This window comes from Eleutherodactylus coqui, chromosome 9 (assembly GCF_035609145.1).
Source record: "Eleutherodactylus coqui strain aEleCoq1 chromosome 9, aEleCoq1.hap1, whole genome shotgun sequence".
Lineage (NCBI taxonomy): Eukaryota > Metazoa > Chordata > Amphibia > Anura > Eleutherodactylidae > Eleutherodactylus > Eleutherodactylus coqui.
This window is the reverse complement of record NC_089845.1, coordinates 144020739-144040537: the sequence shown is the minus strand read 5'-3', so window position 1 is coordinate 144040537 and position 19799 is coordinate 144020739. Positions and strand designations below refer to the sequence as shown.

Here is a 19799-nt window from a genome sequence, read left to right as displayed (position 1 = left end):
GGTTTTATAGTGTTTGTTGTATAGTATCGTATTGTATAGTAACTGTACTATTAGTACCAAATCAAAAGTAAGTAAAATAATGCATGGGAAAATACCTTCTTTTTTCATTCCAGCTCTAAAACACTTCTTCAGACGACAATATCTGCACTGATTCCTTTTATCCTTGTCAACAATACATTGTCTGCTAAACCTAGAGAATTAAAAGAAGTTATGCATCATGACATATGTATAAGTAGTACATGCCAAAATAAAGGGGGGAAAAGCTCCTCATGTGCAGAACCATATTTGGTAAAAGCATGTAAAGAAATGATAGTATGCTAAGAATGTGATAATGTGCGCAGAATGCTTCACTATTTGATTTGCAAAGAATCGTGCCATTGTTTGATTGGACAACACATTACAGAAGTACAGACTGCCATGATGTAATACATAGGGTCGTTGCAGCTGTCTAGTATTGAGCCGCAATGGATTCCACACAAAAAAACTCTCGTCTGACTTCACCCTTAAAAGGTGCACTTGATCTAATAGTATAAGTGTCACTAACAGATTGTAAGGCTGGGTTCACGTGAGGCAGGAATCCTGCGGAATGTCCGCCCCAAAACCGCACGGAATTCCGTGAGATTTTTGAAGCTGAAGTCCAGAAACATTTGGCACTGGTTTTGGAAGCGGCTTATTCTGTTGCGGCCATCTCTCCTTATAGAGAGAAGAGAGTCCACAGCGGAAACTGCGATACAATTGAGTTGAGAAATTATGTTGCACCTACCCTTGTATCATTAAGTATGGCCTTTTAAAGTGATTTTTTAAAATTATTTTGATCCCTTTTCAGTGATTAATATGCCTTTTACAGATTTTTTTCGTTAGATTTATACAAAACCCAACAGAAAAATAACTTCTGTATCATATACAGTGGTACATTGCGGTCCCATGTGGGTGCTGTATTACAATGCCATATGGCTTGGAGCTTCAAGAGAAAAGTTTGTATGAGCTCTAATGTTCATGATAATGTTATATATACACAATAGTTTCTGGAGTTGTTGATAGAAACGTTAAAATTCTGTGTTATGGTTTTAACCAATTGCCCTACAACCATTTTTGCATCCAATGTGTAAAATACCTGCAAGAGTAAACGTGGCTTTTTCGGATGCTACGCCTGAAGAATCCTTTACAACCATCACAGCTGGATGCACCATAATGTTTCCCTGTAGCTCTATCTCCACAGATTGCACACAAGTTGTTGAGCCCGTTGTCAATTCCGTTCATGATGACCGACTCTCCAGGAGAACTATCTAAAATGTGGGGATAATATAGAGAAGACATTATTAATGTAATGTGGTAGAAACAATAATATAGAATTGTTCAGCAATGCAGAGCCAGTACTCTAGTATTACTGAAAGACTGTTACATCCGACCCGGACATATTTGTTGCATCCTAAAAGGATGATTAAATATACGCACACAGTATAAATGTGGAGGACACAAAAATGTAAAAAATAGGGAACAAAATGGGGAAGACAAGGAGTTTAATTCTAAAACTAAAGATACAGGATGACCATACCTACTAGTGGAACGCTCGCCCTGTTAAGGGCGAACCCACATCAGGAACCTGGGGCAACCCTGACTTTTCCTAGATGGTGATAGGGAAGATCAGCAAAGCTTGGACAGCACTTTATAAATATTAAGCCACAAGTGAACTGAGAATAAGCTGTTTAACACAAGTAAATCACTAGCAGACTTATCTTAACAGGAACACAAGACAGAACAAAAAGCCACTACCAAGATTAGAAACACCTTCAGGCAGAGAGGATAATAATCATTCTCTATGAGGAGCTGCTGGAATAAATGTGCTCAAACTAAAGTGGATTGACTGGTTGTGATGCCCACCAATCTATACATATGCCTGCAGAGAAGTTTCCCAGTCCATGAGCATACACCGGTGTAAGTATCATGTGGGACGGGGCTGAAGCCGTGATGTTAGCCCATTCCCGATCCTCATTTGCGGTGACAGCGATGACAGTATTGATAAAATGCTAGAATAGTTTGAATGTAATGTAATGTTTATCAATCCAAGCACAAGTTTATGGATGCTAATTAGAGATGAGCGAACACCAAAATGTTCGGGTGTTCGTTATTCGAAACGAACTTACTGCGATGTTCGAGGGTTCGTTTCGAATAACGAACCCCATTGAAGTCAATGGGCGACAAGAACATTTTTGTATTTCGCCGATGCTCGCTAAGGTTTTCATGTGTGAAAATCTGGGCAATTCAAGAAAGTGATGGGAACGACACAGCAACGGATAGGGCAGGCGAGGGGCTACATGTTGGGCTGCATCTCAAGTTCACAGGTCCCACTATTAAGCCAGAATACCGGCAAGAGTGGGCCCCCCCCCCCTCCCAACAACTTTTACTTCTGAAAAGCCATCATTAGCATGGCATACCTTTGCTAAGCACCACACTACCTCCAACAAAGCACAATCACCGCCTGCATGACACTCCACTGCCACTTCTACTGGGTTACATGCTGCCCAACCGCCCCCCCTCCCCCCTACAGCGCACACCAAAGTGTCCCTGCGCAGCCTTCAGCTGCCCTCATGCCACACCACCCTCATGTCTATTTAGAAGTGCGTCCGCCATGACGAGGGACCGCAGGCACACACTGCACAGGGTTGGCACGGCTAGGCAGCGACCCTCTTTAAAAGGGGAGGGGTGATAGCCCACAATGCTGTACAGAAGCAATGAGAAATAGAATCCTGTGCCACCGCCATCAGGAGCTGCACACGTGGGCATAGCAATGGGGAACCTATGTGCCACACACTATTCATTCTGTCAAGGTGTCTGCATGCCCCAGTTAGACCGGGCTTTTTAATTCATAGACACAGGCAGGTACAACTCCCTATTGTGAAGTCCCTGTCGACCGACAGCATGGGTGGCTCCCTGGAACCCACCGGCGGTACACAAAAATATCCCATTGCATTGCCCAACACAGCTGAGGTAGTAATGTCGTGCGTAATACAGGTGGGCTTCGGCCCACACTGCATGCCCCAGTCAGACTGGGGTTCTTTACAAGTGGACACATGTAGGTTACACTCCGTGTGCACCTACAGCATGGGTGGCTCCCTGGAATCCACCGGCGGTACACAAAAATATCCCATTGCATTGCCCAACACAGCTGAGGTAGTAATGTCGTGCGTAATACAGGTGGGCTTCGGCCCACACTGCATGCCCCAGTCTGACTGGGGTTCTTTAGAAGTGGACACATGTAGGTTAAACTCCCTGTGGACCCACAGCATGGGTGGGTGCCAGGAAGCCACCGGCGGTACATAGAAATATCCCATTGCATTGCCCAACACAGCTGAGGTAGTAATGTCGTGCGTAATACAGGTGGGCTTCGGCCCATACTGCATGCCCCAGTCAGACTGGGGTTCTTTACAAGTGGACACATGTAGGTTACACTCCGTGTGCACCTACAGCATGGGTGGCTCCCTGGAACCCACCGGCGGTACACAAAAATATCCCATTGCATTGCCCAACACAGCTGAGGTAGTAATGTCGTGCGTAATACAGGTGGGCTTCGGCCCACACTGCATGCCCCAGTCAGACTGGGGTTCTTTACAAGTGGACACATGTAGGTTACACTCCGTGTGCACCTACAGCATGGGTGGCTCCCTGGAACCCACCGGCGGTACACAAAAATATCCCATTGCATTGCCCAACACAGCTGAGGTAGTAATGTCGTGCGTAATACAGGTGGGCTTCGGCCCACACTGCATACCCCAGTCTGACTGGGGTTCTTTAGAAGTGGACACATGTAGGTTAAACTCCCTGTGGACCCACAGCATGGGTGGGTGCCAGGAAGCCACCGGCGGTACATAGAAATATCCCATTGCATTGCCCAACACAGCTGAGGTAGTAATGTCGTGCGTAATACAGGTGGGCTTCGGGCCACACTGCATGCCTCAGTCAGACTGGGGTTCTTTACAAGTGGACACATGTAGGTTACACTCCGTGTGCACCTACAGCATGGGTGGCTCCCTGGAACCCACCGGCGGTACACAAAAATATCCCATTGCATTGCCCAACACAGCTGAGGTAGTAATGTCGTGCGTAATACAGGTGGGCTTCGGCCCACACTGCATACCCCAGTCTGACTGGGGTTCTTTAGAAGTGGACACATGTAGGTTAAACTCCCTGTGGACCCACAGCATGGGTGGGTGCCAGGAAGCCACCGGCGGTACATAGAAATATCCCATTGCATTGCCCAACACAGCTGAGGTAGTAATGTCGTGCGTAATACAGGTGGGCTTCGGCCCACACTGCATGCCCCAGTCTGACTGGAGTTCTTTAGAAGTGGACACAGATGCATTTACAACTCCCTGTGGACCGACAGCATGGGTGGGTGCCAGGAAGCCACCGGCGGTACATAGAAATATCCCATTGCATTGCCCAACACAGCTGAGGTAGTAATGTCGTGCTTAATGCAGGTGGGCTAAAAATTTATTTGATTACACTGTAGGCGAGGGCCCACAAAAATTGCTGTATCAACAGTACTAATGTACATCCCAAAAATTGGCCATGGCCAACCAAGAGGTCAGGTGAAACCCATTAATCGCTTTGGTTAATGTGGCTTAAGTGGTAACTAGGCCTGGAGGCAGCCCAGTGTAACGAAAAATTGGTTCAAGTTACAGTTCCAACGCTTTTAAGCGCATTGAAACTTTTAAAAATTGTTTAGAAAAATTATTTGAGTGAGCCTTGTGGCCCTAAGAAAAATTGCCCGTTCAGCGTGATTACGTGAGGTTTCAGGAGGAGTAGCAGGAGGAGGAGGAGGAGGAATATTAGACACAGATTGATGAAGCAGAAATGTCCCCGTTTTGGATGGTGAGAGAGAACGTAGCTTCCATCCGCGGGTGCAGCCTACGTATTGCTTACGTATCGCTGCTGTCCGCTGGTGGAGAAGAGAAGTCTGGCGAAATCCAGCCTTTGTTCATCTTGATGAGTGTTAGCCTGTCGGCACTGTCGGTTGACAGGCGGGTACGCTTATCTGTGATGATTCCCCCAGCCGCACTAAACACCCTCTCCGACAAGACGCTAGCCGCAGGACAAGCAAGCACCTCCAGGGCATACAGCGCTAGTTCAGGCCATGTGTCCAGCTTCGACACCCAGTAGTTGTAGGTGGCAGAGGCGTCACGGAGGACGGTCGTGCGATCGGCTACGTACTCCCTCACCATCCTTTTACAGTGCTCCCGCCGACTCAGCCTTGACTGGGGAGCAGTGACACAGTCTTGGTGGGGAGCCATAAAGCTGTCCAGGCCCTTAAAGACTGTTGCACTGCCTGGGATGTACATGCTGCTCGATCTCCGCACCTCCCCTGCTACCTTGCCCTCGGTACTGCGCCTTCTGCCACTAGCGCTGTCGGCTGGGAATTTTACCATCAGCTTGTCCGCAAGGGTCCTGTGGTATAGCAACACTCTCGAACCCCTTTCCTCTTCGGGAATGAGAGTGGGCAGGTTCTCCTTATAGCGTGGGTCGAGCAGTGTGTACACCCAGTAATCCGTTGTGGCCAGAATGCGTGCAACGCGAGGGTCACGAGAAAGGCATCCTAACATGAAGTCAGCCATGTGTGCCAGGGTACCAGTACGCAACACATGGCTTTCTTCACTAGGAAGATCACTTTCAGGATCCTCCTCCTCCTCCTCCTCAGGCCATACATGCTGAAAGGATGACAGGCAATCAGCCGGTGTACCGTCAGCAGCGGGCCAAGCTGTCTCTTCCCCCTCCTCCTCATCCTCCTCATGCTCCTCCTCCTCCTCCTGTACGCGCTGAGAAATAGACAGGAGGGTGCCCTGACTATCCAGCGGCATACTGTCTTCCCCCGCCCCCGTTTCCGAGCGCAAAGCAGCTGCCTTTATGCTTTGCAGGGAATTTCTCAAGATGCATAGCAGAGGAATGGTGACGCTAATGATTGTAGCATCGCCGCTCACTACCTGGGTAGACTGCTCAAAATTACCAAGGACATGGCAGATGTCTGCCAACCAGGCCCACTCTTCTGAAAGGAATTGAGGAGGCTGACTCCCACTGCGCCGCCCATGTTGGAGTTGGTATTCGACTATAGCTCTACGCTGTTCATAGAGCCTGGCCAACATGTGGAGCGTAGAGTTCCACCGTGTGGGCACGTCGCACAGCAGTCGGTGCACTGGCAGCTTAAAGTGATGTTGCAGGGTGCGCAGGGTGGCAGCGTCCGTGTGGGACTTGCGGAAATATGCGCAGAGCCGGCGCGCCTTTACGAGCAGGTCTGACAAGCGTGGGTAGCTTTTCAGAAAGCGCTGAACCACCAAATTAAAGACATGGGCCAGGCATGGCACGTGCGTGAGGCTGCCAAGCTGCAGAGCCGCCACCAGGTTACGGCCGTTGTCACACACGACCATGCCCGGTTGGAGGCTCAGCGGTGCAAGCCAGCGGTCGGTCTGCTGTGTCAGACCCTGCAGCAGTTCGTGGGCCGTGTGCCTCTTATCGCCTAAGCTGAGTAGTTTCAGTACGGCCTGCTGACGCTTGCCCACCGCTGTGCTGCCACACCGCGCGACACCGACTGCTGGCGACATGCTGCTGCTAACACATCTTGATTGCGAGACAGAGGAGGAGGAGGAGGAAGAGGGTGCTTTAGTGGAGGAAGCATACACCTCCGCAGATACAACCACCGAGCTGGTGCCCGCAATTCTGGGGGTGGGTAGGACGTGAGCGGTCCCAGGCTCTGACTCTGTCCCAGCCTCCACTAAATTCACCTAATGTGCCGTCAGGGAGATGTAGTGGCCCTGCCCGCCTGTGCTTGTCCACGTGTCCGTTGTTAAGTGGACCTTGGCAGTAACCGCGTTGGTGAGGGCGCGTACAATGTTGCAGGAGATGTGGTCGTGCAGGGCTGGGACGGCACATCGGGAAAAGTAGTGGCGACTGGGAACTGAGTAGCGCGGGGCCGCCGCCTCCATGATACTTTTGAAGGACTCCGTTTCCACAACCCTATACGGCAGCATCTCAAGGCTGATGAATTTTGCTATGCGGACGGTTAACGCTTGAGCGTGCGGGTGCGTGGCGGCGTACTTGCGCTTGCGCTCAAACACTTGCGCAAGCGACGGCTGGACGGTGCGCTGAACTACACTGGTGGATGGGTCCGAGGACAGCGGAGGTGAGGGTGTGGGTGCAGGCCATGAGGCGGTAGTGCCTGTGTCCTGAGAGGGGGGTTGGATAGCAGTGTCAGGTTGGGGCACAGGGGGAGAGGCAGCGGTGCAAACCGGAGGTGGTGAACGGCCTTCGTCCCACCTTGTGGGGTGCTTGGCCATCATATGTCTGCGCATGCTGGTGGTGCTGAGGCTGTTGGTGTTGGCTCCCCGGCTGAGCTTTGCGCGACAAAGGTTGCACACCACTGCTCGTCGGTCGTCAGGCGTCTCTGTGAAAAACTCCCAGACCTTAGAGCACCTCGGCCTCTGCAGGGTGGCATGGCGCGAGTGTGCGCTTTGGGAAACAGTTGGTGGATTATTCGGTCTGGCCCTGCCTCTACCCCTGGACACCGCACTGCCTCTTGCAACCTGCCCTGCTGCTGCCCGTGCCTCCCCCTCTGAAGACCTGTCCTGAGTAGGCGTTGCAAACCAGGTGGGGTCAGTCACCTCATCGTCCTGCTGCTCTTCCTCAGAATCCTCTGTGCGCTCCTCCCTCGCACTTACTGCCCTCACTACTACCTGACTGCAAGACAACTGTGTCTCATCGTCATCGTCCTGCTCACCCACAGAAAGTTCTTGAGACAGTTTGCAGAAGTCCCCAGCCTCTTCCCCCGGACCCCGGGAACTTTGCAATGGTTGGGCATCAGTGACGATAAACTCCTCTGGTGGGAGAGGAACCACTGCTGCCCAATCTGAGCAGGGGCCAGAGAACAGTTCCTGGGAGTCTTCACGCAGCTGAGCAGGTGTCATTGTAGTGGAGTGAGGAGGCTGGGAGGAAGGAGGAGCAGCAGACAGAGGATTCTGATTTGCAGCAGTGGACGGCGCAGAACTGCGGTTGGACGATAGGTTGCTCGAAGCACTTTCTGCCATCCAGGACAGGACCTGCTCACACTGCTCATTTTCTAATAACCGTCTCCCGCGTGGACCCATGAATTGTGCGATGACTGTCGGGACGCCAGAAACGTGCCTCTCTACTAATCGCGCCGCAGTCGGCTGCGATACACCTGGATCAGGAGTTTGGCCTGTGCCCACACCCTGACTTGGCCCTCCGCGTCCTCGGCCGCGTCCACGTCCTCTAGGCCTACCCCTACCCCTCAGCATGCTGTATTACCAGTGATTTGATTTCACAGGCAGGAAATAAATTGGCGCAAGACTGCATGCCAAATATTAATTTTTCTCTTTTTTGAAAACGAAAGACCCCACTGCCTCTAGTGAATGAATAATCTAAGTTTAATAACTGTGCTGTCACAGAACTTGAGGGTAGCAGAGTTATTATAACTCTGGCAGAGCAGGTATTTTTTTCCCAATTAAGGAAAGCAAATGGCGAAGCCAGGAGTAAAACGTAGCTGGGTGCGTCTGATTTTTAAACGTTGCACACGCAGCCGACACGTGTCCACCGCCCTTAGGACGGACAGAGGCAGGACAAATACAATTTTTTTCAGTTTTTTTCCACCAAAAGGCAGCACTGCGTATATTCAATGAACATGAGAAGTTTAATAACTGTGCTGTGGCCCTGCTAATGTGGCACAGAACTTGAGGGTAGCAGAGTTATTATAACTCTGGCAGAGCAGGTATTTTTTTTCCAAATTAAGGAAAGCAAATGGCGAAGCCGGGAGTAAAACGTAGCTGGGTGCGTCTGATTTTTAAACATTGCACACGCAGCCGACACGTGTCCACAGCCCTTAGGACGGACAGAGGCAGGTCAAATAGAATTTTTTTCACTTGTTTTACAAGCAAAAGGCCGCACTGCGTATATTCAATGAATAATAACTGTGTTGTGGCCCTGCCTACACAATTCTTTCCCTGCAGTATCAATGGAGGTTGCAATGCTCTGCAGAGGCGATTTTGAGAAGAAAAAAAATATGCAGCACAGCTAACAGCAGCCAGCACAGTACTGCACACGGTTAAATATGGCCCTAGAAAGGACCGTTGAGGTTCTTGAAGGCTACACTCACTCCTAACACTCTCCCTGCCTATGCAACACTTCTGTCCCTAATGCCGGGTGCAACGCTCTGCAGAGGCGATTTTGAGAAGAAAAAAAATTTGCCACTGCTAACAGCAGCCAACACACAGCTATCAGTGGCCCTAATAAGGACCTTTGGGGGTCTTGAAGCCTACACTAACTACCAATTCTTTCCCTACAGCAGCTCCGGTACAAACAGCACTGTCCCTCATCTAACTCACAAGGCATCTGAGGCGAGCCGCGGGAGGGGCCGACTTTTATATTAGACGGACACCTGATCTCGCCAGCCACTCACAGCAGGGGGGTGGTATAGGGCTGGAACAACTCAGGAGGAAGTTGTAATGCCTTCCCTGTCTTTCAATTGGCCAGAAAAGCGCGGTAACGTCTCAGGGAAGGAAGTGAAAGTAACCCGAACACAGCATGGTGTTCGTTACGAATAACGAACATCCTGAACACCCTAATATCCGCACGGATATCAAGTTCGGACGAACACGTTCGCTCATCTCTAATGCTAATGACTAAAGTTAAATTTCAGGGGCGTAACTATAGAGGATGCAGGGGATGCGGTTGCACCCGGGCCCAGGAGCCTTAGGGGGCCCATATGGCCTCTCTTCTCCATACAGAGAGCTCAGTACTATACATAAAGCATTATAGTTAGGGGCCCTGTTACAGGTTTTGCATTGGACCCAGGAGCTTCAAGTTACGCCTCTGGTTCCCAACCATTGGTTATGTACTATTCTTGTCTTTGGTGAAGTTTCTAGTGACAGAAATGCTTCACCTAGAGAAGTTTTCAAAGTACAATATGGAACAGTATCACCTGTGTAAATCAATTATACCCGAGATATTGTGTGGCCATTAAGTAATCAGACTACTAAAGCTGAACAAGGAAGCATAGGATCATTATAAGGACTTTAAACCTTTAATTATTGCAGATTTCCTGGAGGCATTTAAATAAATTCAGCTCATTTGATTTTTTTGATCCGACAATGTCCACTTGTAGGAATAGGTTTAAAATAGGTAATTTTTGCTCAAAGCAGAGAAAAAACACTAAAATGTACTGTAAATATCCATGTCAAGATGATTGGCAATCTCCATAATTAAATCCAGTAACGATGTATAATAGCCTTTGTGCACTATATGGACAATACAGATCCATTAGAAGATCCCAAAATCATTCACGATTTGCTGAGGCAATATAACTCAAATTATGGTATATTTTTACTAAAAAGGTATAATATTTATTGGTATGCATTAAAAAGGGGTAGTTACAAAAAATTTGGATAACGCAGGTTGATGAGGTTATTATGGGCTATAAAAATATAAAACACTGTAAAGACAATAAGTGTTATAAGCTTTTAAAAATGGGGTAAAATGAGGAAAAAAATCCAATTGTGCCGTTTGGGGGAATGGGGTGGGCTAGTTTTTAGGACATTGATGGTGCTGTTAAAATGACATGAATTTTGTTCTATGGGTCAGTACGATTATAGTGATATCAAATTTATATAGCTTTTCATGTTTTACTAGTTTTAGGGCTCAGTCAAACTTGCGTTTTTTTCCTGGATGTATAGGTGCGAAAAATCCAGGGCTCTATTAGAACCAATGCTTTCCAATGAAAGCGGTCACATGTCCATTTTTTTTTTTTTTAAAGGGAATAAAATTTGCACCTCCAAAAAAAGGGGACAGAGTTTTGTGATTAGCACAAAAATGCGATTTTTGTTTGACTCGATGCAACTTTGACAGTAGGAAATCCTACTGTGACAGGAGGAAATCCTACTGTCAAAGCCCTTAAATAAGCCCTAGATGCGGGCAAAAAAAAACATCACTGTGACAGTGCAGTAGCAAGAGTGGCCTGTAGGGGCCTCTGAACGCAGTCACTGTGTCGGCTTTAGTTAACCTGCACCTGCAAGGGTGCAGCTACACAGGTTAAATTTCCCCTCCCTCAAAAGCTCAGGGTCATTGAAGCCTGTGGAGCTTAGGTCAATGGAGGCCTGTGGGGCCAGAGATCTATGTAGACCTGGTGCTGGTCTGTGAGGTACCTGGAAGCACGGAGCGGACAGGCGGTAGTCGGCCCTCGCTCATCGCCTGTCGGGGCGAAGTCACCTTCCTGAAGGTCCGCTGGAAGAAGCGGCATGCGTTGCTGTGTGCACTGTGACAGACAACAGTGTGAAGTTGCATATGATATGCTGGACCGTATGTAGACTGAATGCCTATGCTGTGCTGAAATAAATGCTGGAGGAACTAGCATTTGGACTTTACTCTTCGTCTCTGGAGCATTTTTGCATGGCTGGTGGCCAGTCTGGTAACAAAGGTGGGCGATCCCGTGGCAAGCAGACCCCAACTTGCCACAATCACCTAGAAGCGGTGTTCGGCTCCGGCGCGTCTTCTCCCCAGGTCCACAGCACTGTTGTTCTTCATTTTCTTCTGGCCGGGGATAGAAAAATCCCTGTCTCCCAGAAGCGCTGCCTCTGATTGGCTGAGCGCTTTGACCAATCACAGCCATTGAGTGAGTTATAGTTTTTTTACTGCCTTTTGGGGGTATATACATTTTTTGATCCATTTTTAATGAATTTTGGGGGGGAGGCAGGGTAACAAAACACATGCAATTTTCCCATTCTGTAGTGTTTTTTGAGTTTTTACCATGTTTGATAAATATTGTGATATTTCAACAGTTCAGACTTCTACGAGAACGGCAATATCAAATAATTAGTTTTTTAAAATTTTAGTTTAGATATTTTATGAGAAAAAATAGAAGTTTTTTTTTTTTACTTAAAGTGGAACTGTACAGGTTAAGTCCACTTTTGAACTCTGGGTTTTGATGGATAGATAAACAGGGCTTTTCCCCAGATTGATTACTGCACATCACGGATGCTATGTGTAATATTGTATTGCTTTTATATCACTTGATGATATGTTGATACTTTGGATGCTTCTCTACTTTGTCATTTTAAGTAAACTTTACCATTGCTTAGCCTTTGTGTGTGAATCTATTTATTTCCACATCTCCAAAATCATTGCAGAACACCCAGTGAGCTGGTCATGATAAAATGGTGACATGAAACATTTTTTTTCAACATTATTGTACAGTTTGTTTGTTTTTACACATGCTGGTGATTTTTATAGGTTTCTTCATTAAGTATATCTATTGCTACCATGGTTCTCAAGCTAATGACATGCATCGATTACTTTTTGCATAAGATAAATCCCAAATAAACTAATGGCCTTTTTACATGGGCCGACACTCAGGTAGACGACTGCATGAGTGCTGACGTCACCGCTAAGGTTGTCAGCGCCCATACAGAGCATTTACACTGAAATACTTCACTGATGGATCGTTGGCTTCACATTTAGCACTTTCCCCCTCTATGTGAAGCTGAGGAGGGAACATTTACCCAGAACGACAAGCCTGCGATCCACTGAATAGTCAACGGAAAAACCTGTGAACGAATAGTGAGCAACTTATGTGCATTTACACTGCACGATTATCACTCAAATTCGTTCATTTGAATGCTTTATTTGAGCGATACTCGTCCTGTGTAAATGGCCCATAAGAAACTGAATGTAAGTCTTTTAGAGCCTGTTCTCTTAAGGCCTCAAGCACATGACCATATTCATCATTCAATATTACATAGAGCCTGAATACAATGTTAAAATGGTAAAAACTCAAAAAACACTACAGAATGGGAAAATCAAGGGTATGAGAAACTGCAAAAAAAAGACCCAAAACAATACAGAATCTGCCTCTTTTCAAATCATTCTATCTTGTCCATTTCCTTCCCCGAGATTTCATTACTGATCTTTGCTATCACTTTGACAACATACCGTATCCTAGGAAATGTCAAAACTAGACATCAAGCCTCCTTCTCTTTTACCCGGTTGGATGATTTTTCTCATTTGCATATCACCCTTACATACCCCTTATGTAGGCTCTAGTCTATCAATTATGCTTCATTTTAATAAAATTCCCAATATAGATTTTACCTAGTCCATAGAGAAGGACATAACTCATGTAAATTAAAAGGTATGTTCACTTTCAAAATACTTATGCAGACATATTTTCTGGAATCCCTTGGAATTTCACGTTGTTGCGGCAGAACCGGTCTTCTAAGTTAGCCACCTTAGCTCTAAGTTAACCCATGTAATTATATTATGAAATAATCAGTGGCTGGTAGACAAGGCAATATAGCCAAGCTTCAGTGAGTATGGGTCACGTGGGCTAAGTTCCAAGACTGCAGTATGCCTGTTCCTCCTCTTTTTAGTTCTAGAGTTATGTGAAGTCCAACCTTTAGGCTGCCTGCCCTTGGACGTATTTTTATCGCGTTCCCTGCTCCGATAATCCGGCCGCGGGGAGCGCAGTAAACGCTTTCCATAGCCTTGCTATGAAAAGCGCAGCCCCCTGTCCACGAGCAGAGAATCATAGCGATTTTCCGCTGGCGGGTGGCAAATCAGGGTATGCCGTGACTTGTCGCAATTCTCCGCGGTGAGCCTATCTGTCAGATAGGCTCAGCGTGGAGAACTGCGGAGAACTGTCAGCTAGCTCCTGCTCCCTGGCAGCGACTCCCACGGTGGATCAGACATCTATCCTTGTTGGTATTTTACTTCCATAAATTTTTTTTTGTCTTTGTGTTCTTGAATGTTCTAATATTGTAATATAGTAACATAGAATGTAAGGCTTAAAAAAGACATATGTTCATCCAGTTAAGTCTATTATCCTGCAATGTTGATCCAGAAGAATGCAAAAAACTCCATGAGGTAGAAGCCAAAGTTTCCTTATTTAAGGGGAAAAAATTCCTTCCAGACTCCAAATCTGGCAGTCAATTCAAATAACTCCCTGGATCCACGATCCTTCAAATGTGAGCAAGTGACCATGACACGCAATATTGCTTCACTCAAGAAAGACGTCCAGGCTCCATTTAACTCTTTTAGTGAGTTCTCCACCACCACGTCTTCTGGCATGGAGTTCTATAGTCTCACTGCTCTTACGGTAAAGAATCCACTCTTGGTGAAAATGTTTTTTCTCCTAGACGTAGTGGATGCTCCTTTGTAACAGTTCAGTCCTTGGCCATATACATCATCAGAAAACTTTCTGCATTAACTCCTGCATCAGACACTCCATCAAATGGCTCATCACTGACTATATCCCCCAATAGAAACACTTGAAAGGGATATGTCGCAAGATACAGTATAGCAACTATCCAAAATAGTTTTAGCAACAATAGAATATGCAATATGATTCCTGATAGACATGCACAAGGCCATGTTCAAAGTTCATTTAGAAAAAAAACCCCTTAAAAATACTGCCAGTCTGCTCGGTAAAATGAAAAAAGTTTAGTACCGTGTTAGCCAGTAGAGCAAAGTGTGATGGTTCTCAGAAAGAGAAACCAAGTAATCTTGTAGATATGATACCTTTTAATGACTAACAAAAATACATGATGTTATTGCAAGCTTTCTATTGATGTTTGAAAGCTCGCTGTAACATCATGTATTTTTGTTAGTCATTAAAAGGTATCATATCTACAAGATTACTTGGTTTCTCTTACTGAGAACGACCACACTTTGCTCATTAAGCCGCTCAATTTAGCGTTAAAGAAAAAATGTAAATGTATTTACCATGAAGAAAGAGAAAATTACTGCCAGTAAGCGCACCTATAAAATATTATCAAATAGATACAGTGTTATAATAAAATGATGCAAAGTTAATGATTTATTTGGGCCTTGGTCCAGAACAGCTATAACAAGGCTTCCTTATCTTAGATTTTTTTTTTGCTTATTAACCATAGAAACCACAGCCTAATTCCCATATAAAATCATAAATCCCTGTTAACAATTATATTTGACTTTGTAAGTCAGTCACATTTTAGTAGCTATTTGTCTCTGACATGGGGACTACTGCTGTGCCCACTTATTTATCTTTGCAAAAGTTCATAATAACTTACCACCTCGAAGAGGAATAGTTGTTTTCAGGATTATCCAACACATACAGCCAATGCCAGATTCATCTCTATACCATCCATATGCAAATTGGAGATTGTACAATGCCTCTACAGAGTCACCTATTAGAAGGCAGCATTCCTGCAAGTCAATGTCTGACCTTTTAACAATCCATGTAACATGAATGGGAATATAAGGCAAAGCCAGAGTCTTCTCCAAAAGGAAAAGATAACCATGTACAGATAGGTTGTTCCAGGGTCTTTTGCTCCTCACCAGCCTGCAGTAAGTTGCTGGCTTGGCTGCATGAGAGGCCTATGAACCTTTTGAATTGCAGGATTGCTACCTTTTAATAGATGGTGCTGCAGAGGCATTGTTCTGTTTCTTATTTGCATATGCAAATTTCCCAGAGGAGCCTGCATGGCCTGATAAGGTAAGCCTCCTCGCAACTTCTAGGTGCTCCCCACAATGAGAAACTAAACCCTACCCAATCCACATACCAGATACATATTCAGTAGTGTTGTTATAGTCCATTCAGGGCATATCATCAGTATATTAGTCATATATTAATTACGTATTAAACACATAAGAAATAGACCCGGTTAGATATGTAGTGTGGTATTCATGCCACTCAAGTTTCTATTCATTCCTTACCATCACAGATAAGTCATTGTTAATGTACATAGACAGATAGGGGAGCAAATGTTTAGCAGGCATCTCAAAAGCTTCAGTGGTTCTATTAACTTACTCTACAAATCAAGATTTTTATGGTTTTTATGATTTATGCAGTTTCTGACAAAGTAAAAAAGCTTTGTTCTCCTCCGTGTTGCTTGTTTTTATTTGATTATAATATAAAGGCTGATTTTTAACATGTTTCATATGAGGACACAAATTTGACTGTGTAAATTTATAGGAGTTACTCAAGTGTTCTGGTTTAATGTCACACTATATGCTTCCTGTGAAAAAGCATTGAATATCTATCTGCTTCAGATAAGAATGTAAACCCTATGGACGTTAGTTAGTGGATTCTTTGTCTTGTGGGATAAGTCATATCGAAAATTGCAGGATTTTCATTATTCATTCTACATTGGCTAAGGGTTTATCTTGAGTTGCAATTCAACCATGGACAACGTCAGCCTGCAGTTTCCGTATTTCCCCTGTGTGCACGGTTATCATCCTATACTGCAAAAACATTAATAGGAAATCGGCTTCCTATAAAATTGGGTATAGTGGGGTCTCATTGGGGAAAGCTAATGCAAGGGCTGAGGATCTCGGTAAAAAAGGGGTGTTGATCTAGGGATTTATTCTGACTGCCAGATTTGGAGTCGAGAAGAAATTTTTTGCCCAAAATGAGGGAAATTGGATTCTACCTCATTTTTTTTCCCTTCCTCTGGATCAACATTGTAGGGAAATGGATAGACCTATCTTTTTTTGGCCTTACATACTATTTTACTTTGTATTGAGAATTATTTTAGTTTACCATTGTTTTAATAGCATTAACATATTCTACACATTACGCATTGTTCACATATTTTCTGCTTCATTTCAGGTCGAGAGATTTTGTTAGCAAGAATAACGTAGTACACAGTGCATTTCTTGCTCTTAAACATACCAAAACCCTGATGAAAACCTGAAGGGCCTTATTATATATCAGTGGAATCCACCACGACTTGTGGGTATCTGTTTGAAAACCCTTATGGCTCAGTTATAAAAGGGAAGTGGAGATTCTAGTTTGAACAGAGCATGATATAGTTATATGTAAATCAACAACGTTCTTTATTAATCTGTACCCATATTGTCTTCATACATGTCAACACACCATTCTATAACGTACCTAACACATGAGCTTTATGCAACTGCACTGTATGACATATACAAAATGTATATAAAATTTTATTTCACTACGTATTTTAAATGATTTCACACTAAGAATCCAACCTGTTTTATGTATAAAACAAAAATAAAATTTATCAATTGACTCCCCCCCCCCAAAAAAAAATAAAAAAATCATAAATCTGTAAATATTAAACCAATGTAAGGTACATTATATGAGCAAAGTCATCTTACCGCCTCCACTGTAAAGTAGTTGCATATTTTCAAACTCCAGAGACGTGTAGGTTGGGTCTAATACATCACTATAGTTGGCCATTTCCATGTCCATTACTGAATTAGTCATCTTCATCGTATCTTAGGAACTAGAAGACCCGCAGACTTGTAGTGCTAAGATCTTAATTCTTCTTGAGTAGTAATAGACAAGTCTTTGAAACTAAATCTCTGCTGTAGGAGGAGCTGTAGAAATGCTTCTGCGTGCTACTTTCTTCCTTTACCTCCTTTTTATGGCTGCTTGAGGTAATACTTGTGATAGTCTTGGAATGCTCATTGGAATATTCTTATCAGAATTAGGTCATGTTTTTCTCTTTCTTTTTTTTTAATTATGGGCAAACTTAAAGGATACCTTGCCAGTGACACATCTATATTAATTCTAATCAGCTTATCTTTAATTTATACTTCACACAGTAAAAGAGCAATTTGTGTGCACAAGCTGGAGGATCATTTATCTCAATCATCATGTAAATCACAATTATGGAAAAATATCAAATAAACTTCCAAAACTAAAAATGGTTGAAATAATGAATCACTTGAAAATATAAATCTTATGTATGCTCATTCTGTAAGGAACTGCTACGTGTTACTAACTATAAAATGACAGAAATTGAAGTTGCACAGACAAGAAGCAAGCCTGTAAACAGGTCCACCAATTGTCATGCATTATCTTTTAGAGACAGGGACAACTCAGCAATGCGTTTCATCATCGTACAGATGGCTTCGTTGTCCATCTTCTTAAAATAAAAAAGCGTATACTTGCCCATCCTGGTTGTGCACCAAACGGAGCTCTTACAGCTACATCCCGTTCACTAATGCCAGAGAGAGGAGAGCCAGTAACTGCTAGACTTGTATGTTGAGTCAGCGTTATGCTCATCCCAGCCATTCCAGGTGAGCGCCGCTGGTGAAGTGGGGTCCGATACACTGCTGAGCTGATACACACAAGTTGTGTGCTTGTGTTTTGTTTATGTATCATTAATAGTATATATGTCCTTTCCAATGGAATAGTGAGACCTTTTGAGCCCTCTCAATTTCCAGGGTGTAGAATTGACCACAACCACTTTTGTTATATATCAATATTGCTTTTATTGCTGTATATGTCCCTTTTTGAATATATATCTTGGAGACATTACTATGTATATCCAGCCATTTTTTTGTATTGCACATTATTAAAAATAAACAGCTATATTGACTTTTTAGAAAGAAACGCCACTGATACTCACAGGTTGTGCCAAGCTAATAAGTTATCCTTTATCTACAGGATAGGAGATCATTTTATGGTTGGTGGAGGTCCAAACAAAGAGTCCCCTACAAACCCCAGAACAAGGGTCTGGTTTGGTCTCTGAATGAATGGAACGGGAGTTGGGTAGGCACACTGCTGCTTCATTCACTTCAATGACAGTGCCGAAGATTGACAAATAATCAGTAATCTTTGGGGCTGTCATTTAAATGAATGGAGCAGCAGAGTGCTTGCCTAACTTCCATTCCAAGGCAAATATGACATTTGCATATACAGCAATATTTCAGTATTGCAATGTATTTCTGCAGGCATCCTACTAAAGTGATGCCCCAGGCTCAGTGTAATTGGAAGAAATACACGGTAGCCCTGGTGGCATTTACTAGGCTTAAGGCTACCATGACGTAGAAACAGCCACCAGTCTCTCTCATTCACGGAGCTCCCTCTGTGTGTCGGAATTGAGAGTGGCATCTAAAATTATTAATGAGCATGATCAGAATGAGCCGATAGCTCCTGGGTATGAAGCGGGCTCTGCTCCTGAATCGGTTCCATACTCACCTTACATGTACACCAATGGTCATGAAGGGGTTAATGCATACAGCACCCATTGAACTCAACAAATCTGGATGTCATCAGATCATGATCTCTGCTCACAGTGATCAATGTAGACTGCAAGGATATTATTATTTAACTCTATGTCTATATAGGGAATTTACAGTTGTCAAAGGTTGGGCATCGGTCACGACAAACTCCTCAGGTGAGAGAGAAACCATTTTTTCCCACTCATGGCAGGTACCCGAGAACAGTTCCTGGGAGTCTGCCTGCTCAGAATATATCATTTTCATGGAGTGAGGAGGCTGGGAAGAAGGAGGAGCAGCCAGATGATTCAGAGTTGCAGTCCCTAGGCCGGGAGTAGTGGACTGCGTAGAAGACTGGGTGGTCGATACATTGCTGGACGCATTTTCTGCCATCCCCGACAGGACCTGCTCGCACTGCTCTGTTTGTAATAAAGGTCTACCCCACGGACCCGTAAATTGTGATATGAAACTGAGGAGCCCAGAATCTTGCCTCTCTGCTAATCCCGCAGCAGCCAGCTGTGATTCACCACGCCCAAGAACTCGGCCTGTGCCCACACCCTCACCTGGACGTCTGCGTCCTCGACCCTTACCCCCTACTCCTCATCATGGCGGATTAAGAATAGAGCTGGGCTCAAATAAATTACCCCACTGTACAGCACTGACAACTATGGCTAATTCACTGCACACAGAGACTTGTAGATAGTGGGGGCTCTATGCTTTGACTTGAAAAAGTAACCCGCTGTCTTGTGCTGATACCTAGGGGTAATTTACTGCTCGCAGAGACTTGTAGA

At 44.8% G+C, this 19799-nt stretch overlaps 1 protein-coding gene across 1 annotated transcript in view; it reads right to left on the bottom strand.

Moving 5' to 3' along the window:
* HNF4G (hepatocyte nuclear factor 4 gamma) overlaps positions 1 to 17272 on the bottom strand; it is a 50984-nt gene extending 33712 nt beyond the window's left edge. Inside the window, exons 1-3 of the mRNA XM_066578889.1 lie at positions 17158 to 17272; positions 1115 to 1286; positions 96 to 190 (exon numbers count right to left, since the gene is read on the bottom strand). Coding sequence (XP_066434986.1) covers positions 96 to 190; positions 1115 to 1286; positions 17158 to 17272 — 382 coding nt within the window. The remainder of the gene's footprint in view (positions 1 to 95; positions 191 to 1114; positions 1287 to 17157) is intronic.
* Positions 17273 to 19799: the final 2527 nt, after the last annotated feature.